The sequence below is a fragment of the Bidens hawaiensis genome, unplaced genomic scaffold (assembly GCF_021521415.1).
Source record: "Bidens hawaiensis isolate Kalapana, Puna unplaced genomic scaffold, B.hawaiensis_p1.1 tig00008858_1, whole genome shotgun sequence".
Lineage (NCBI taxonomy): Eukaryota > Viridiplantae > Streptophyta > Magnoliopsida > Asterales > Asteraceae > Bidens > Bidens hawaiensis.
Genome location: NW_027491639.1, coordinates 738461 through 758821, shown reverse-complemented (window position 1 = coordinate 758821; position 20361 = coordinate 738461). Strand labels below are relative to the sequence as shown.

Genomic DNA, 20361 nt, shown 5'->3' with positions numbered 1-20361 from the left:
CTAATCTATGCACACAATATTCACCAAATGTCTCTTTACAATGACTTGAAAATTCATGTCGACGTTTTATATAATCTATTCCACATGTAATAGTGATAACTGATAACGAATACCATTTCACCGAACTTCAGCAACAGAGATAAGCGGTTCACGAAGACTGCTATGATTTGAAGAATATGACTGAGGAACTAAGGCTGGATCCTGATAGGCGGAGCTAAGTTGCCTCAACAAATGAGGCATTTCAGGTTGACTTTGATCTTCTCGGTCTTTCTTTCGTAAAGTCTACATTTATAAAGGCACATTAGGTAAAGGAATTTAGGGGGGTTTTGGGTTTACTTAGTAAAACTGTTTATATGTGAATGATTCGATTCGGGTTGTGTTTACTGTTTAGTCACTAACGGGCCAAATGAGCAAGGTCAAAATAATTAGCTATAAAGAAAACGGGTTTAACGGGTCAGAAGCTGCCCAAAGTGTATTTTATTAATGTATACAACCCCTCCTGAATACCTTCATTAGAATTTTTTATTTATTTTTATTTTCCATCACAGTTAACACATTAACTCTCTATACGAAACTTAAAAAAGGGACAAGTGTTTAATATTCATATTATTATTATTATTATTATATGACGTTTTATGCATAAAATACACTTTGGGCGACTTTTGACATGTTATATTTTTACCTAACTATTTTTGTTACCCATTAGAGATAAAACATAAAGCACATGTGAATTTAGACTATTTATATAACCATGAACAACATACCTCGGTTGAATAAGCACAAAATATGGGTAAAAAGCGTTTCCGACAATATTCATTGAAGAGAAGAGTGATAACCGGAAGAGGTAGAGTGACGGATGTTGCATAAGGAAGCTTCTTCAGTTTAAATATTCCAAACGCAATGAATTGCATCAAAACAAGAGAGAATATAGTGGTATCGTGAACAATGGGCCAAAACTTCCCAGCAGATTCATACTCTGGTGCATAGACGTATAACATCTGCATATAAACAGTGCCTTTTTCATCAGCCTGTAAACGAGCTGAACGGAGCATGTTTGTGTTCGTTCATTTAACTTTAATCGAACAAACAGGTGATCACGAACAGTTAAACGAATGAGTTGAGTCTAAAAAGTTATTAAAACTAGACTAAATTGTAGCAGGCCTACAAAATTTAGTTGACCATATTAACAAACGTGCAGTAATGAACAACAATGAACGAACGAGAATATCTGTTCACGTTTGTTCGCTCGTTAAATAAATGAACGAGAAGTATATATACAAAGTAAAACTAACCTGGTTTCGGTAGATGATGTATGCAAGAGCAAAGTAAATCAAGAGAAAGGGAATAATGATAGGAGCCAAGAAAAAATATGTAAATCCCAGAAGTCCAAAAAAAAGAATCTTTGGAATGTCTTTATGATACGGGAAAGACGGAACCGTGACCTCATCCGAATTCCTGGTAAAAGGTTTACATATTAAGCTTATTATGAACGGTATCCCACGAAAGAGTTCTGATGAAGTACTCGTCCACCCTAAGGTCACCACGTATGCAATGAAAAACGATGCCTGCAAAACCGCTTAAAAAATATAAATATTTGTTATATATAAAATTTTGGAAAATTGTTATGTACCTGAGCGGGGACAGAGACAGCAAGCTTGGACGGAATATCTTTGACCTCAAGAAATATAGATAGTAGACCAAAAGCCGATGCAGATAAAACATTGGCAAAAAACACGTTCCACACAGTGAACCAAATTACTTTGTGACAAGCGCTCCTTTCAATATCACTATTACAAACATACCCTTGTTGAGAGGATAACAGTTTCATAGTTGGAGGAATAATCTTTAATGACATCTGAAGAATCAAATTCGGAAGGTATCCGGTAATTACTTGACTCACAATAGATCTGCAACATTACGAAAGATTTCCAGTGACACGAGCTTAAATTTTCATTATATTTGTATTTATTTGAATACAGGCATTATTATATGTCATCAAGAACACAAATTTTGTTGACTTCAACATCTCTTAATATATTAGAAAATCTAATTTTCTGCAAACGGATCGGAAGTAGCCCAAAGTGTATTTTTATTTTTAAATGCAAAAAAACCCTCCTAAAACATTTTGTTAAAAAACATTAGATTGTTCTTGAAATAATATAATCTTTGGAATCTTATTTTGCACAATTATATATAAAAAACTTTAAATTTTGGAAAAAAAATTGTTCAGGATCAGCACGACCCAACCTGACTTGTAGGAGATGTAAATGAGCTTAGTCACTTGAGATCGGCTCGTTAAAAGCTTGAATCCAATGAGAAAGAGCCCGAGCCTAAAAGTAAGCTTGTTTATTAAACGAGCCTGAGCCCGATCCTGAGCCTTACTCATCAAGCTTGAGCTGACTCGCGAGCCTAAACGAGCTGATCAGCCATACAATTTTTATTAGATATATTAAATATATATTTGTATAATAAGAATTATTAAATGTAAAATTATGATAACAGAAACTAAATAATATACAGTTTGTTATACAAAAAGCTTATATTTTAAATATACAAAAAAAACTTATAAATATAGATAAATTAATTAATAAAATGATAAACGAACTGCGCCCGAGCTTGAAAAAGTACTCATGAGCCGAGCTCGAGCTTTTGTGATAGAGCTCGAAACGAGCCGAGTTCGAACTCACGGCAAGTTAAACGAGCCAAGCTCGGGCTCAGCTCGTTTATACCCTTACTGACCAAAATCACCCGTTTGGACTCGAGCCTGTTTTGACCTGTTAGCCAACCCGCTTGACCGGCATATATCATAAAGTTATAGAATGTTGTGGTTTGTGGAAACTGCTTACATTGTAAGGATACTTGTCAGGAAAGGAAAGTAAGCTTCCAATTGAGCAAGATTTGTAAGTCCTTGAACGATAAAAACCGGAATAAGGAATATGATTGTAAGAAAAGCACACGATAAAATAACCACCAGCCTTGAAATCCATCTTCTCATAAATGTTGAAGAAAAAAATGGCCAATAAACATCTTGTGGCTCAGGTGCTTGCTCAGTTCGCCACTCTGTGGGATTATTTGATTGTAGCATGTGAAGAGCGACTGCAGCACCATAACGGGACTTGAATGACACAAAGGCAGCTCTGACTTCCTTTCTTAGCAATAAAGTAAATATTAATAGAAAATTGAGATGTTATAACAAATATGCAAAACTATCGTGCATCATTCATGAAAAGTGTAACTAATGTATGGGAGGTGATTTATACAGCACCAAACTATTGGTTTTACTGTTTTGATCATAATATTTAAGTAGTATAAAAATGACATATCCTAAGGTATTGACCATAATATCAGGATTTGTCAAATGTCAATACAAGAAACTATTTTTCCCGAATTTTCTAAAATTTGATAGTTTATTTATAGTATTAGTTTTGTATAAAAAATACAAGATTTACAAATTTCTCTCTACATATTTATATCTCTCTAGCATCTAGTGCAATAATTACTGATTCTAATATTTTATTTGATCATAAAAAAAGATTGTAGTTGGGATCTACCTCTCTTGATTTGTCCTTTTTCACTTTCACATTCGAGCCATTTAAGAAACCATCACGCGTGAACATATGCTGAGTTGACGCCTTTTTGATTCTGAAAATCTTCTTGTAGAGTTTCTTCAAGGCATGCTGGACATAATAATTTATAGTAAAACATACTAGCAAATTATTTACTTATATAAAATTCGGTAAATGTAAAAGAATGTAACTTACAGCAACGGTCCAAACTTTGCTCTTTCGATGAACCACCACATGAGATAGATATGTGTCCGGGTGATTTTCGGTGAAAAGGTTATCAACACTAGTGCCAACACTGATACCTTTTGAAACAGGTATATTGCTAACTAAAATAGTGAACTGATGAGGTTGAGGTTTTGATGAACTGAAATAATCAATCCTTTTTGAAGATATATATTTGTATTCCTGAATGATGCAAACTAAGATCTTAAGTACAATCAGTTATCTAAAAGAACACTTGTCTTGTTTGTTCAATTATGTTCCTCAACGCTCGTTTACGTTCGTGCATTTAAATTTGTTTATGTTCGTCAATATATGTTCAATTAGTTACGTTCATTTGTAAATTCGTTTGTTTACATTCATTTATATATTAATTATAATTTTTTAGGTTCATTACAATTTAGTTGAGCTTTATGGAATTAAAATATAACCTATTACAATTTGGTCTGGTTTAATTAACTTTTAGGCCCAACAGTTTGATGCTACATTTATTTATATTTGGTTTTCGCTCAGTTATATCCATTTATGTTCGTTCATCTATGTTCAATATGCCCGTTCGTTTACATTTGTAAGCCATTTGTTTATACCTTTAACAGAAGAACATGAACGAACACAAACACATTCATTTTCTTAATGAACGAACATGAACAGGACAACCCCGTTCGTTTACATTAAAAAAACACAAACAGGAACATGCCGCATTCGTGTTAGTTCGGTTCATTTACAAGCCTGCTTTCGGGAAAGTTTGATGTTAATAAAAAAACAATGTACGATGTTCACCGTATTATTTCATACGATGTAAATTTAGAATGAACTATCTACTTATTAACACAATATACTAAATCTAAGTAAGATAAGTTCGCTCAGCATATTATTACCAACAAAAACAGAAATAGTATAACTTACAGAAAAGAGAAAATAACATGTAATAAGGGTGACAAAATACACAACACCTAAATGTATCCATAAACTGCAAGAAGTTTCAACTAAGTTGTTAGGTTTCAATAAACACACATTTGAAAGCATATGATGATATCAAGTTACCACGTATTACCTATCTGAACCATTGTTTACATTAGATATGCTAAATACTTCCAATGTATTGTTTGTTAAGTTTATGAAATCGACATCTTGCAGCTGATTTCCCGAGCAGTTCACAGGGATCAGAATAAAGATCCCGACAAAACCCGCGATAGTGAATACTTTAAAACTGAAAATAAAGAAAAAGAAACTATTTAGTGCAATAAACATCAATCTTAATCATTAGGAAAGCATTTTGAAAACATAATCACCTAAAGGTGATTATTCGCATGAATACCACCGCATCAAGTCCTGAATAAGCCAGCAGTTGGTCTTCGGTAGGATGCCATGCATTTTTTATCCAACCAGCAGTAGGTAACAGCCTACTCAAATGAAACTGTCTTGGTCTACGTACACTGGCCATCCCCTCAGCAAGCAAACGAGGAATAAAAACTTTATAATTTCCAGGTTGTTTACTCAGAATTGAATACAGGGTGAAGAAGATTACACATAGTGCAAAATTGATTGCAACAGACGTAAGAAGACCTGAGAGAATCATTTGGTAACCCCGAGTTTTTGTTGAAGAAAATCAAACTACTGAGAATCAACAGCAAAGCTGCATAGAGATTACTAGATTAGGAGTGTAAACAATGGTATACGTGCTCAAATACAATTAACTACCGCCATCTCTCATGTGTATATAAGATATTTCAAGCTCAAATCATATAACTTATTAACTTTACAGTCAAAGCATGGGGTTGACTATTGACTAACAACTTACTACTAAAGCATAACACAACTAATTCAACAGCTACCAACCCTAACACACAGATACTCATTGATCTTCAGTACCTTTTAAACTCAAATAGATTACAATTCCAGGTTGTTTTTTCAAAATTAAATATAATGTGAAGAAGATCAGGCTAGTGAGAACAAAACAACAGAGCTGCATAGAGATTTGGAGTGTAAATAATGGTGCTCAAAATTCAACCAATATCTTCCCTATATTAGTTGATAAACACACTGTATATGAGGCGTCCAAAATTCAAATCATATAATTTTACTGTCTCTGTGAAACTGATACAAGAAATCTGCATATTTGTGAGATTGACCAAGTATTTACTACAGAAACATAACTAAATAAACAGCTTCACCAATAATGGTCCTAAAATACAATAAACTACCAATGTCTTGCTAGATTAGTTGACATACACACTCATACGTGTATGACAGGTCATATAATTGTACTGTCACTGTGAAACTGAAATAAGAAATCCACATGTATGTGGAGTTGACCAAGTATTCACTACAGAGTACAGAAGCATAATACAGCAAATTCAATTTCACAATACATATAGATCTTAGTGCATATTAAACTAAAACTAATACAATTTCACAATCACAGATGCATAACACACATAACTAACTGACTAACTGCCCTAACAGACCGGTATGCACCGATATCGAGTATCCGAGCGCTTGTTAAACTAGAATAGCTTCCATATTTACAGTTTACTAACAAACAACCAGAGAATTGAATCTCGCAAAACGTGATGACAGCATCTGAATTATTACCAGACCTAACGATTAACAAAATCACAGTAGTATTTGATTAACAGAACCTAATCATAACAAATTGTACCTAACTTCTCATTCAGTTAGTTGCATCACAAACGAAACAATAATAATAATAATAATAATAATAATAATAATATGCGGAGTTGACTAACTGCTTACTAAATAAAAACCTTCAAGTAACACTCAGCAGATCTAACACACAAATACATATAGATCTTAGTGCATATTAAGCTAAAACTAATACAATTTCACAATCACATAAGCTTAACAGTTAACACACAACTAGCTGACTAACTGCCGTAACAGAACGGTATGAACCGATATCGAGTATCCGAGCGCTTGTTAAACTCGAATAGCTTCAATATTAACTAACAGTTAACAATATCACAGTAGTATTTGATTAACAGAACCTAATTATAACAAATTAATAGCAAAACGTACCTAACTCTTCATTCAGTTAGTTGCATCACGAACGAAATAATAATAATAATAATAATAATAATAATAATAATACTAATAATAATACCTGCATATACGCGTTTGTATGTATCTATATCTATATCTAATGTGCTTCTTGCCGTTGACCGATTGGCAGGTGGTTGACTACCGTTGAATATCTCAACAGACTGGCCGGTATATTTGGGAGAATATATAACTTTAATATTCATAGTCTACTGTTTATTTAATATTTATGTTTATTAAGAGAGATGAGTTTAATTGATTGACAATTGGATGGTGACATAACGTGTGAGACGTGTGAGTTTCGCTTGAAGAAATATTTTTTATTTTTTATGTTTATTTCTTTCATTTTTCATGTGGTGTTAAAAATTTGTTAAGTGACTGTCACGTTTTAAAATGTGGACCTTTGATTTTTGATTTTTTTTTCCGTATGTGCACATCATATAGTCGTCGGTATATATCACCGTCACTTTCTATTATTATTCATATATGTTTTATATTGAAACACGTGTTAAAATCGTCGTTTTGTATTGGTAAAACATAAGACACCCCCATAAATAATTTGAAATACAACACCGTAACATTTGTGTTTCAGGCCTTCACATAATCATTTCATACAAAATTTTATAAGTCTTGAATCGTATTCGTAAATAAATCACCTTTCTTTTCATTGACACATTTGACGCATCTCATAGTTGTTACATTTAACCACTTGTCTATGTAAACACTAATCACATTTGTTAACTACATGGCACGTTTTATGGTTAAAGCAATACATGAAAACTGCATCATTTCATGTAAGTCAATGGACTTTTATGGACAATGTCATAAAACTTATACCTCATCAAATATGTACCTTTACTACTAAACTGATGTTCAATCATTGCCGGCATGTGAGCCGTGTTCGCATATTGATCAATCTCATCAACACATGTCACAAAACTATACACATTAAGTCATTTAGCCTTAAATGTCTATTTGATACAGGGTAATGGAATAAACAGTTTAACGGAATGCACACGATGCCAACTAATCACCAATGCCGCCTTTGAGATGCTCACCATGCACCATTGCCACCGTATTGTTGTTTGATCACATCCTACTCCAAGTCACATGTCATTGTTGCATTCAATCACCACAAATATCCATCAATATCTTCCTACCTACCACCATTGTCTTGATGTTGCTTGATTACAACCACCAACATCTAGTTACACCATCTCTCTCTCTCTCACTTGATCATTTCCTCACTGTCTGGAGCAGTCCAAAATTCTTTGATGGGATCTTTTTAAAAAAAATCGTTTAGAATGCATGAAAACCGCCCCACATTCTCGTGACAAGGATGTGAGACCAGTAGAACCGTCAGTAACATGAAGGAAGAAACACTATCAAATCCGCCTACATTAGTAAACACATGGGCATTTACGTTCATTTTGAGACATGTGACGGAATTTAACTGGTTGTAAATAGAGGCGTATGATGGTATTATACCGACGCCAACACTCATGTTATTAGAGACATTTTGTGACTATAAAAGTTAAACATGATGTTTTGCGTAACAAACCTAATCAACTGAAGCTTTCATAATCATCCCTGAACATTTTTTTAAACAACGTTTGAATTAACCCCATATGCCAGTGATGCGTAATGACTTTAGCGTTTCAGGCCTTACTCACCAAATAACACCATTGATGAAATCCATCACCATAGGAAAATGAGTCATGTTTCGAACTTAAAACCTTAGAAATATCAAGTAATACCATTGAACCAAAGATTATCCGCGGTAAAAACAACGTGACGTTCAGACAACACGACTTCGTGCCCATCTACCGAGAAGGTACTTGAACAGGAAACATACTACAGCCCGCTGACAAAATAATAATACGTGCCCATCTCCCGAGAAGCCACTATTCAATTACACAACTAACAAAACAATAATAATAATAATAATAATAATAATAATAATATCATTTCGTCTCTTCCTCAACATCTCTGTAAGTAAATCCATCTACGATTCCAATTGTTACTCGTTATAATCGCAATTGAATTTACGCAATTGAATTCATATTCTCGCTCTATTACAACGATTGATTCTCTGTTATTATTGACCGGATCATAAATTAGGGTTTAAATTCAGGATTAACCGTACGAATTACACGATCTATAATAATAGATAATGTTATTGAGTAGTTTATTAGATTGTAATCGTATTGCTAATGACGGATCTGTTTAACCGATTCGTTCAGTTCAATTCAATTCAGTTCAATTTAATTCAATGAACATGATTCGAGTTAATAGTTTCGAGTTGCTTTGTGAATATATGAAATGATTGTGGTGTAATTTTAGCTTTGGATCTGTAATAAGGATATATAATAGTGTTTTTTACTTTTTTAGTTTCAGTTTTATGGATTTATGTTTTCGGTGAATGCTATTGACTAGTCTATTAGATTGTAATCGTTTTACGAAATAAATTAGGATTAATTGTACGAATTACAGGATTTACAGTAGAGAATGTTATTGACTAGTTTATTAAATTGTAATCGTTTTGCGATATAAATTAGGATTAATCGTTTGACTTACACGATTAATATTAGAGAATGTTATTGATTAGTTTATTAGATTGTAATCGTTCTGCGAAATAAATTAGGATTAGTCGTACAAATTACACGATTTATAATAGAGAATGCTATTGACTAGTTTATTAGAGTGTAATCGTTTTGCGAATGACGGATCTGTTTATGCGATTGTTGCAATTCAATTTGATGCGGTGAATTTGATTTCTGTTAATAGTTTAGAGTTAGGTTATGAATATATGAAATGATTTGTGGTGTAGCTTTAGCTTTGGATTTGGATTTGAAGCTAGTTGTAATGAGGATTTATAATACAGGAATTTTAGTTTCAGTTTTATGGATTTATGTTTTCAGTGAATGTTATTGACTAGTTTGTTAGATTGTAATAGCGAAATAAATTAGGATTAATCGTTCGACTTAACACGATTTGTATTAGAGAATGATTATTAGATTATAATTGTGTTGCGAATGCTGGATCTGTAGAGCCGATCTGTTCAGTTCAGTTCAATTATAAGTCAATGAATATGATTCGAGTTAGTTATGAATGAATACAGGTAATGATTTCGTTGTAGTTTTAGCTTTGGATCTGAAGCAGGTTGTAATCAGGATTTGTAATAGAGAAATTTAGTTTCAGTTCTATGGATTAATGTTTTCAGTGAATGTTATAGACTAGTTTATTAGACTGTAATCGCATTGCGAATGACGAATCTGTTTATTTGATCTTTTGAATTCGATTTGATTCAGTGAATTTGATTTCTTGTTAATAGTTTAGAGTTAGTTTATCTGTTTATGAATATAGGAAATGATTGTGTTGTAATTTTAGCTTTGGATCTGAAGTAGGTTGTAATCAGGATTTTTGATAGAGAAATTTAGTTTCAGTTATATGGATTAATGTTTTTAGTGAATGTTATTGACTAGTCTATTTGATTGTAATCATTATGCGAAATAAATTAGGATTAATCGTACGAATTACAGGATTTATAGTAGAAAATGTTATTGACTAGTTTATTAGATTGTAATTGTGTTGCGAATGACGGATCTGTTTTGAGTGATTGTTTCAATTCGAATTAGTGAATTTGATTTTTCTTAATAGTTTCAAGTTAGTTTATGAATATATGAAATGATTGTGGTGTTATTTTAGCTTTGGATTTGAAGCTGGCTGTAATTAGTAATTATAATTGAGAAATTTAGTATTAAGTTAAATGGATAATGCTTTCAGTGAATGTTATTGAGTAGTTTGTTAGATGTAATCGTATTGCGAAATGACGGATCTGGTTGAGCTATTGGTTTAATGAATATAATTTCTGTTAACAGTTTCGAGTTGTTTTATGAATAAAGGATATGATAATGTTGTAATATTAGCTTTGGATTTGAAGCAGGTTGTAATTTAAGGTATTTTATAGAAGATAGACAGAGATGAGTGAGGTATTCGAAGGATACGAGCGACAGTATTGTGAGCTGTCTACAAATCTGTCCAGAAAATGCAATGCTGCTGGTTCAATTCTTGATGAAGGTATTGTTTATTTTAGAATAGTTTTTATAACAGCTTTTGTTTGTCTATATTCTTCATTGCTTTTAAGTTTTTCAGATTTTTGGCTTTCAGTTAAGATTATGTTTTATAATTTATCATTATTTTGACTAAGAGATTATCATTTTTTTTTGTTTAATTTGATGTTCTGAGGTGTTAGTGAAAGATTATCTGTACAAGTTATGTCATCACTTATTGAAAACAACTTATTCATGCTAAATGTAGACCTATAAGTTATAATTTTGAGTCAAGAATACCAGGTTAAAGAAGCAAACTAACTGTTTATTGAAAACTTCTAATATAAACAAAAATACTTTTCTTCATCTAAATGCTCAAAAGTGCTTATCTGCTTTATTTTCTTACCATGCTTAATGGCTCTCCAGCTTTCAGTAATTTAGTTATATAAATAACGATTAAATAGTGCTATAACATAATGACTATTTCTTTTACTTAATGATTTTGTACAATGTTTATGTTGAAGGGTAGTTAATTACTGTCATCCTTGCGTAGGGGCCATGCTAACATTCTCTGTATCGTTCCGATTTTATTAGATAATATGGTACATCATATGATCAACATCATATTAGTACATTAACGCATTTCTGAGTGAAAGTTGTTAATGATATTTTTAGAAGCTTAACATCTGATTAACACATAAAAGACGTGTCACGGGTTTATTAGGCATTTGCCCATTAAAAAAGCACTTCTGATTTAGTATTTACCAACTGTTTTGATGTGGGAATGCTGAGCTTAGATGTATAGTCTCTCTAATTTGTATAGTTAGTATAATGCTGGAATTATTGTCATTTTGGTTTTATTGAAAACTGATATTTTTTACTTGTAATCGTGATGATATGAAGAGCAAAAAAGCAAAGAGATATCAGAACTACAATCTGGATTAGATGAGGCTGACGTTCTGGTAATAATTAGTCATTTAACTTTATCTTTCTGCAAAGCTTCTTATGATTCTAGTTTATAATTCACATATAACAAATTGGTCCAGATAAGAAAAATGGATCTTGAGGCAAGAAGTTTGCAGCCAGGTGTGAAAGCAATGCTACTTGCCAAACTTCGTGAATATAAATCTGATCTAACCAAATTGAAACAAGAAGTCAAAAAGCTTGCTTCTGCTAAATCCAGTCAAACTGCACATGAGGAACTACTTGAATCTGGATTGGCCAATGCTCATATGGTAAGTTATATGTTTTTTAAACGTTTGTTTTACTTTTACTAGGTTGGAAACTGTAGTATTTTCTGTATATATGGTGTCCTATCTGAGTATCTGTTTATTCTGTACATATTTTCCGTAACCTATATTAACACTAACACATGTTAAATTTCTTTTCAGTTATATTTGAGAATGTTTATATCCTTTTTAATTATATATGAGATTTTATGGTACCTCATCTAATCTGTTTTTTTACTCGTAAACAAAGTTTTAGACTTTTAGTGTGATAAAAGAATTTTGTTTGACTATTTATTATAAGAATTATATTACAAACAAACATGATATAAGTTTATATCTAAATTAGCTGTATATATTTCATAGATGCACGTTTATCTTTATATAGTGTATTTTTATTGTTTTTTATTAACTTATTTTCATTAAAAATTTAAACTGTTTGCATAACAAACGACACTTTTGAATGATTCACTTTTATGCCAACCAAGTATGAGAATAGATGGTAATATTAATTATGTCTATTTTATGGTCAATTGACTTGTGAATTTGGTTTTGTTCAAGTGGTGAGATTAGTTTAAGTTTAGGAGGTGGATTTGGAGAAAATTAATGTTCATGTGAACTTTTTAATGAAAGATTTGAGTTTTGACCAAATAATTCTGTTAATGTATATACATTTGAATATATTTTATATTACAGGCATCTGCAGATCAACGAGAAAGACTAACAATGTCAACTGAGAGATTAAATCAATCTAGTGATAGAATTAAGGAAAGCAGGAGAGCCGTGTTTGAAACAGAGGAACTCGGAGTTTCAATTCTTCAAGATTTGCACCAACAACGAGAAACTCTCTTAAATTCCCATGCGAAGGTATTTTATAATCTTCAAAATCATCATTAATAGGTTGATATACATTTTAGGGGCAGTTTATCATATATGCCCTTGCAAAACTAAAAATATTATGTATGCCCTTGCAAAGTAGTTAAAATATCCAATATACCTAGTTAATAAAAAACAATTTAGTAAATGACTATTTAACCCCTACTTTTCTAAATCTTGAAAATTTTATTCAAACTTTTTATTCATTCATTTTTAGCTTAAATTTTGTTACCCATTATTAACTTAAATGTGTTACTCTTAACAATTTTCGTTTATAACAAAAATTAACATAAGTCGGTAAACCGATGCGCTAAAGTCTAAACCGATGCAATTTTATTCCCTAATGTGATAAAATAACGCGATAAACAGACGGAGACACATGCGATTATACCTGATTCGACTATCTAATTCGAGTTAGATGCTTATAATACGCTTATCATGCGAATACACCTGGCTTGATCATCTGATTCGAGTTCGATTATCTGATTCGAACATACAGATTCGATTGTTGTGTTATCTGTCATCGAGAGAACAAAAGAGGAGAGATGACAGTTCTGGTTCGCTTGCTTATTGTCAACGTCGATCAAAATCCAAATTAAAAGTAGGGCTTAAACAAATATAATGGAAAGGGGTAGAATGGTCACCGGATAAAAATTTATTAAAGTTGGGCACATATGATATTCTTAGTTTTGGGTAGGTATATATGAAAAATTTCACGTATGTAAGGGTATATATTGACAACATGATACTCGCCATAAGGTTTTACACGCATCAATATCCGTAACACTTGTACTTGTTTTGACAGCTTCATGGCGTAGACGATGCCATTGATAAGAGCAAGAAGGTTTTGACATCAATGTCAAGAAGGATGTCAAAGAACAAGTGGATCCTTGGCTCCTTGATTGGTGCTCTTGTGCTTGCAATCATCCTTATCTTGTATTACAAGCTTTTTTATTAGCAAAATCACATTTGACCATATTGGGTATTTGGGTGTACATAAACAGACATATGTTGTTTTAAACCTTGTGTTTTGCTGTTTAGAAACCACTCTTTTGTTTGAACCTAAGTTGTAAAATTAATGTCAAGTTTGATTTCTTTTCAAACATGGTTCAGGTTATGTTATGCGTGAACTTTTTTTGTCGAGGTGGGTTGTATTTAAAGAGTTGATGTATTGCTGACATCCGAGAAGAACATGTTTCAGATCATACGAGGCGTACTGTAAGTGAACATTTTAGTACTAGATTTAGACAGTGATCGTATAGTGCTATACAGCCATACACCATCCATTAATCTGTAGAACAACATGCTTGTCAAATCATATGAGCCGTATAATGTTGCACGACTGATATAACTTTTGCAAACTGCAGGCTTGTTTCATATGTAATGCCATATGGACTTATATAAGGTGGTATACGAGTGTATAAAGGGGGTGTAACACATGTATACGGACATGTTGATGTAGTATACAAACATGTAAAGGTAGTATATTGGCGTGCAGGGCCGGCCCATAGGGGTGGCGGGGTGGTCGACGGCCACAGGCCCGACACCCCGTTAAGCCCGAAATTTTTTTTATAAAAAAATTATTTTAAATTTTATTAAAAAAAATATGTATATTTAATGTTTAAACCTAATTATATGACCACTAGTTTGGTCTAGTGGCAGAGAGGTATTACCTTCAACCAAAAGGTTATGGGTTCAAGTCTCATTTGAGACACGTTTAATCATATTTTTATACAAAAAGAAATTTACACAATCCAAATTATAACAAAGTAAACCTATATAAAATTTAATTGTTTAAATCAACAAAATACTCCTTTTTAATTTTTAATCATATTTTTATACAAAAATTTTTTTACACAATCCAAATTATAACAAAGTAAACCTATATAAAATTTAATTGTTTAAATCAACAAAATACTCCTTTTTAATTAAGGCCCAAAAAAAATTTCGCCTTCGGCCCAAAATATTTTTTGCGTTCTTGAAGTCGGGCCTGTTGGCGTGCAGAGGTTGGTATTCGACCTATAAAAGGAGAGAATAGGCTTGCAAACGATCTGAATGTACACGAACGAAACATGTTCATGACGTACATTTAACCATACATATGACAAGTAAAACAATTAAACATACATGGTCATCTTGTTTGTGTTCATTCGTTAAGAAAATTAACACATCTGTATTCTTTTATTAATAAACGAATGGTTCACGAAAGAACATAGCTGAAAGTCTGAAATGAAAATATATGAAAAAAGAATATAATTGAGCTATAACCAATTAAAAGAAAACATGCACAACAATATAATACACTTAATAAGTTTTTTAACTTAAAATGAATGTATTAACGAACGTTAATGAACAAACTTACATAAACGTAAACTAACGAACATAAACAACATAAACAAACGTAAAGGGATGTTTATGAATATAAACGAACTTACCTTAAGACGGTTCATAACCAATTCACTTAAAAGAGTTTTTTTTTCTTTTAACCATAACAATTTTAATAATATACTTGAAAAGTAGTGATTGCATCGAAACAGAAGGCAAACAAGCCACAAGCTACGCTACTACCCCATTTTGAATTGCAAAACTAAATTTTTTAAAAAACACATTCACTCGGAGTAAGTAATTCCACACCTTCAGGCGCAAAGAAACCAAAGGTGCCAAAACCAAAATGAATAAATACATGTGTCAAAGAGTTAAAGTTTGATTCGTTGACACTTTTGTCACGAATTTTTGTTTTTTTAATTCTTTTTTTTAGAATGATCAATAAAGTAACGCCGGGTACTCTGTATGTGACCCTCATTGGCTAAAGATAGCCCGAGCTGGCCACGAGTCCTGACGACTGAGCCCCTAGCAGTCCATCTATTGAGAGATTCCCCGGATAAAACCCGACCCCCACGCCCCCAAACGGCACGACAACGAGGAGCCGGTAGAACCGGGTGAAATCAGGACTCGAAGCCTGGCAAGCCATGACCATCCCTCATATCTCCATATAAATTAGTGATATTAAGGTTTAAAAAGTTGACAGAATTACAAATTTTGTTCTTTAAAAAAAACCAAATTACAGTTCGTGTCCTTTTTTTAGTTTCCTTGCAGGCGGTGTCCTTTAAACATTTTTTCCTACACGTTACGTCCTTTACATTAACTGGGTTAGAAAAACTCAGTTAAATGACAACATGTGCATGGCACGTGAGGGCATTTTGGTCTTTTCAACGAGGGTGTTTAATATACACACACACACACTCTCTCTCTCTCTATTCTTGTCTTCTCCTCTCTCTAAACCACCACCACCACTACCAACCTCCTTCTCTCAGCCGTGACCACCACCAAACCAACCCCCTTTCCAGTCGTTGTCTACTTAGATTGAAGGCACAACCTCAATCGTTAAATTTCGTGGTGGTTCGAGATCTGCCAAGAGCTGGCCGGAAAATCATTGGTGGTTCGAGATCTGCCCAAATCTCGCCGGAAACAACCACCACCACCGTTAACATGATCAGATATAACCATATCTGTTAGGTTAAGTGGGCTAATCATAACATCTTACCGGAAAATCGGGCTAATCATAACTCCGTCCGGAATTTATGGTGGCCGGAGTTAGGTTAAGTGGGCTAATATAACCTGATCTGTTAGGTTAACCCGGATCTCAGATCTGTTAGTTTAAGTGGGCTCGCTGGAAAATCGGGTTAGGTGACTGTAACAGGCGATGGTAGGGTTCGGGTGGAGACTATAACAGGCGATGGTGATCAGTGGAGGCGGTCGGTCAGTGGGTGGGTTAGGTGAATTGGGTTTTCGGATATGGGTTTTGGAAAAGGATGGGTCGGGTTCGGGTGATAGTTGGAGATTGGTTGTTGACTGCGATGGTGGGAGTGGGAGGTTGGATATTACGGAGGAGGGTAGGTGGGGGTATGGAGAGGAGGTGGTGGTGGTGGGTTGAATGGAATTTGCAACGAGGTGGGTAGAGGTATGGTGGCTGGAATTTATGGTGATGGTGGTGGCTTAGAGAGAAAGAAGAGGGAAAGGAGGGGAAGATATTATATATATATATATATATATATATATATATATTTTCTTTTCTTTTTTTAAATTTAAAGATACATTAAAATTACAATTATGCCCATCACATGTCTGGCACATGTCATACTTAACTGAGTTTTTCTAACCCAGTTAGCGTAAAGGACGTAACGTATAGGAAAAAATGTTTAAAGGACACCGCCTGCAAGGTAACATAAAAAAAGACACGAACCGTAATTTGACTTTTTTTAAAGAATAAAATTTATAATTTTGTCTAACCCCAATCTTTCACTAATAGAATGAGTTGAGCACATCCAATTTATTTTTTATTCTATTTATATGTGTTTCAATTTCCTTCATAAAATAATAAATACTTGGGTGCATAAAATAAAAATCTGGAATAATAATACAAATCCAACTAACTTCAACTTCCTTTCGTTCACTCCGGCGGTGTTTCAGTCGTTCACGCAGCCACCAAACCACCACCAACTTCTCCACCATCACCCTCTCTCTCACTGTGTATAATAATAATATTAATATTACAAACTCACACAAACACATATATATATTAATAATGTCCTCTGTATCCACCTCAATCATCCTACCTCCGGGAACCACCACCACCGCCCTCCGCCACCAGCACCCCCGGCGATCCGATTCCTTACGCTTTCATCTCGATCACCGACATCCTTCCGGTTCAATTTGTTCAAACCCTAGGGTACAAGTACAATTACAACTGTACGGTGGTGGAAGAGTGAATAGCGTGAGTTGTAAATTGAAGGCTATTGGAGAACGAGGAGGTGAAGGTGAAGAAGAAGAAGAAGAGGATGAGGTGGAGAAGGCGTTGCGATTAGACGGAACGATACCGAGGTCGTCGAATGAGTTTGTTGAGCAGGTGTCGTCTCGTGCGTATGACATGAGACGCCACCTGAAACAAACTTTTAATACCAGCAGTTATGATGGTATATTAACTTTCATTGTTATAATTCTGTTATTTCTGTTAATTCTGTTATGGTTTCTAACTAACTTCGCTTTCGCATTGATTATAGTTTAATTTGTTATTTTATGAAGTTGAACTAAAGTTAAGCACAGTTAGTTGTAAACGAACATGAACATGAACATGAACAGAACATATTCGTGTTCGTTTGCTTAAATTTAACTGAACGAGTGATTGAACATAAACTATTAAACGGATGATATGAGGCGTTATCTTCAACAGACGTTTGATATTAGCAGTCACGATGGTATCATTATTTTGCTCTTTGTTAGATATAATTTAATTGTTTTAGTTCTGTTGATTATGCATCTAGGTGATGCATGTCTTAAGAAAATATTACTTTTATAAAGTTATAAACTAGAAATGAAGTAAAGTTAGTTAAATAAGAAAAGTAGAAAACATTATTTTTATATTCTAGTTTTGCAAATAAAAACGCCACTCTTTTGTATTGATGCAAGGGGTGGGCATAAACCAGGTAAGACCCAGGAGACCCGTCGTAGTTTAACAGGGTCGGTTCCCGGGTATATGGAGTTAATCGGGTTTGAAGGAACATCGACGAACCCATTTGAATTTCAAATAAGTTATAGAACCTTGTTGATTACTGTTAGATTTTGTTACTAGTTTGAATTGTTTTTCTATGACCCGATAAACCCGTCTAGGACCCGAACCGGTTATCAACATTAGGGTCGGTTCTCGGGTCTCATCTTTACTATTACATCGGGTCCGGGTCGGGTTTGGCAGATAAGACCCGTTTAATCACCCCCAGATGTAAGAAAGCCAAAAAGAAAGTGTCTTCTCTACGTAATACGAAAGCGAGAAAAAGTGTGTTCGAGATATGTTTTCAAATGTATTTTTATTGTGTATATCTCAAATGTAAGAAAGTTTATTATGATATCATAAGTTGTTTTCAAGCATTACATATGAGTCATTTTTTTGTAGGCTATACTCGTAAACGACTCATTAGGTTTGGTTAAAGTAACCTTCATATTTAGAAATGAAATAAAAGATCTTAACCAAAATATTAATTTTAGTCAAATGACCAACACCTCTAGACTTAATTAAGATAAATAATATAACCAAGAATCTAAATAAAAAGTCAACTATTTGCAAAGAGATTTATATAATGGTTGTTTTATTAGAGTTGCTGGCCCATTTCTCCACTCTATTTCCACATTCCCAATAGTCATGTTTCAATTAAGAAGCTTGTACTATTTTGCTTCTTTATATATTTTGGTTAATATGTATTAGTTAAGAAAAAAAGATGTTAAATTTACACAGGAAGAGAAGTTAAGCAGAGTTCAAACTTGTTAATACAGTGTGCTTGGCTTTAGATTTGAGAAAGTTTGATTATTTGTCATTATATTTGATTATGAATATAAACTACAATAATAGGCGTTGGATTGATCATTGATGTATGAATGTGAATATTCATTTCCATTTGTTTGCCTAATTTTCAATTAATCCCATATATAATATCTGCCAGAAATCCAAGTATTTTAAAAGCCCTTTTTGTGATCTATTGATTCAGTATTGGAAGCCAACCCATGGAGAGAAGATTCAAAAGCTGTCTATGTATTAACCCGCAGAGAAAACGAGCTTTGTACAATGAAAAGCCGAATGAATCGCAGGTTTAACTTCTGTTTTCTTATTAATACAATTTTTTGTGTGTAAAGTATATCTGCTTAGGTGGCATTTTTGACCCATGGGCTGATTTGGGTTGTGCTTTATCTCATACGGGTCAAACGGGCCATATCTTGAAAATTAGTTAAAAGGGGAACAGGGCAAACGGGTCAAATGTTGCCACAAAGTCTATATTTAGTGCACACAATCCCCTAAATCATTGTTATCCATATATTTAGATTATCATTGTAATTTTATTCTTTTGTAATCATAACATACACGAACCTGTTTTGACCCGTTCTCTGACCCACCCGTCTTGTAATCACTTAAACACGGTTTGCATTTCAGTGAAGTTGAAAGGGAACTCGGGATGTTGTTTTCAAAAGGGCGTAAGTTAAGAAATCAAACGAAGAAACCAAGTGCCAATAAGTTCCAGATGCTCGTTGAAGACGTGAGAGATGGCGTTCTTGTAAGTTCTACTACTTTTACCTTTACTTTTACTCTAAATTCATGATATATATTGATACACTCTCAAAATGAACTTAAGATATTTTATCACCAAGCGCAATCATAATAATATATCTTTTAAAGGTATTTGAAGACGAGACTGAAGCAGCAAAATACTGTGATCTGTTGCAAGGCGGAGGTCAAGGCTGTGAAGGAGTTGCAGAGGTTGAAGCCTCATCAGTAAGAATCATTATTAACTCGTTTTTTTTCTAAATTTAAATAAAGTC

General features: G+C 33.4%; 3 protein-coding genes and 1 non-coding gene across 7 annotated transcripts in view; 2 read left to right on the top strand and 2 right to left on the bottom strand.

The window, feature by feature from the left end:
• Positions 1 to 6990, bottom strand: LOC143530181 (hyperosmolality-gated Ca2+ permeable channel 2.4-like). Of its 2 annotated transcripts, XM_077025795.1 has the most exons (11): positions 6910 to 6990; positions 5078 to 5421; positions 4840 to 4995; positions 4692 to 4755; positions 3762 to 3971; positions 3552 to 3677; positions 2847 to 3145; positions 1631 to 1907; positions 1293 to 1565; positions 765 to 998; positions 1 to 282 (listed from the first exon to the last, which is right to left on the bottom strand). In XM_077025795.1, exons 2-11 carry the CDS (start codon positions 5362 to 5364, stop codon positions 118 to 120), a joined length of 2091 nt encoding a protein of 696 aa, XP_076881910.1. In that variant the 5' UTR covers positions 5365 to 5421; positions 6910 to 6990; the 3' UTR covers positions 1 to 117. The 2 variants fall into 2 exon arrangements, with proteins under 2 accessions (XP_076881910.1, XP_076881909.1); XM_077025794.1 differs by lacking the exon at positions 6910 to 6990 and having other exon boundaries at positions 5078 to 5451.
• Positions 6991 to 8819: 1829 nt separating this feature from the next.
• LOC143530156 (vesicle transport v-SNARE 12-like) lies at positions 8820 to 14081 on the top strand. Of its 3 annotated transcripts, none has more exons than XM_077025773.1 (6): positions 8820 to 8836; positions 10816 to 10925; positions 11801 to 11859; positions 11944 to 12132; positions 12820 to 12990; positions 13805 to 14081. In XM_077025773.1, exons 2-6 carry the CDS (start codon positions 10829 to 10831, stop codon positions 13955 to 13957), a joined length of 669 nt encoding a protein of 222 aa, XP_076881888.1. In that variant the 5' UTR covers positions 8820 to 8836; positions 10816 to 10828; the 3' UTR covers positions 13958 to 14081. The 3 variants fall into 3 exon arrangements, with proteins under 3 accessions (XP_076881888.1, XP_076881886.1, XP_076881887.1); XM_077025771.1 differs by having other exon boundaries at positions 10805 to 10925; positions 13805 to 14080; XM_077025772.1 differs by lacking the exon at positions 8820 to 8836 and having other exon boundaries at positions 10793 to 10925.
• Positions 11406 to 11510, bottom strand: LOC143530201 (U6 spliceosomal RNA). The gene has a single exon (XR_013134809.1). It is a non-coding gene; the product is annotated as a U6 spliceosomal RNA (small nuclear RNA).
• Positions 14082 to 17571: 3490 nt separating the features above from the next.
• Positions 17572 to 20361, top strand: part of LOC143530154 (uncharacterized) — a 140760-nt gene continuing 137970 nt past the window's right edge. Inside the window, exons 1-4 of the mRNA XM_077025769.1 lie at positions 17572 to 17972; positions 19536 to 19635; positions 19976 to 20096; positions 20219 to 20314. Of these exons, the coding sequence (XP_076881884.1) occupies positions 17585 to 17972; positions 19536 to 19635; positions 19976 to 20096; positions 20219 to 20314 (705 nt within the window). The 5' untranslated portion in view covers positions 17572 to 17584. The remainder of the gene's footprint in view (positions 17973 to 19535; positions 19636 to 19975; positions 20097 to 20218; positions 20315 to 20361) is intronic.

Bases quoted from the DNA above. Each gene is read 5' to 3' on its own strand.
- LOC143530156 (XM_077025773.1), top strand. From the start codon at position 10,829: ATGAGTGAGGTATTCGAAGGATACGAGCGACAGTATTGTGAGCTGTCT. The intron at 12,133-12,819 runs GTAAGTTATATG...TTTATATTACAG, and splicing joins GATTGGCCAATGCTCATATG to GCATCTGCAGATCAACGAGA. The intron at 12,991-13,804 runs GTATTTTATAAT...TTGTTTTGACAG, and splicing joins TCTTAAATTCCCATGCGAAG to CTTCATGGCGTAGACGATGC.
- LOC143530181 (XM_077025795.1), bottom strand. From the start codon at position 5,364: ATGATTCTCTCAGGTCTTCTTACGTCTGTTGCAATCAATTTTGCACTA. The intron at 4,996-5,077 runs GTGATTATGTTT...CTTTATTTTCAG, and splicing joins ATGCGAATAATCACCTTTAG to TTTTAAAGTATTCACTATCG. The intron at 3,678-3,761 runs GTAAGTTACATT...TATTATGTCCAG, and splicing joins GCAAAGTTTGGACCGTTGCT to CATGCCTTGAAGAAACTCTA.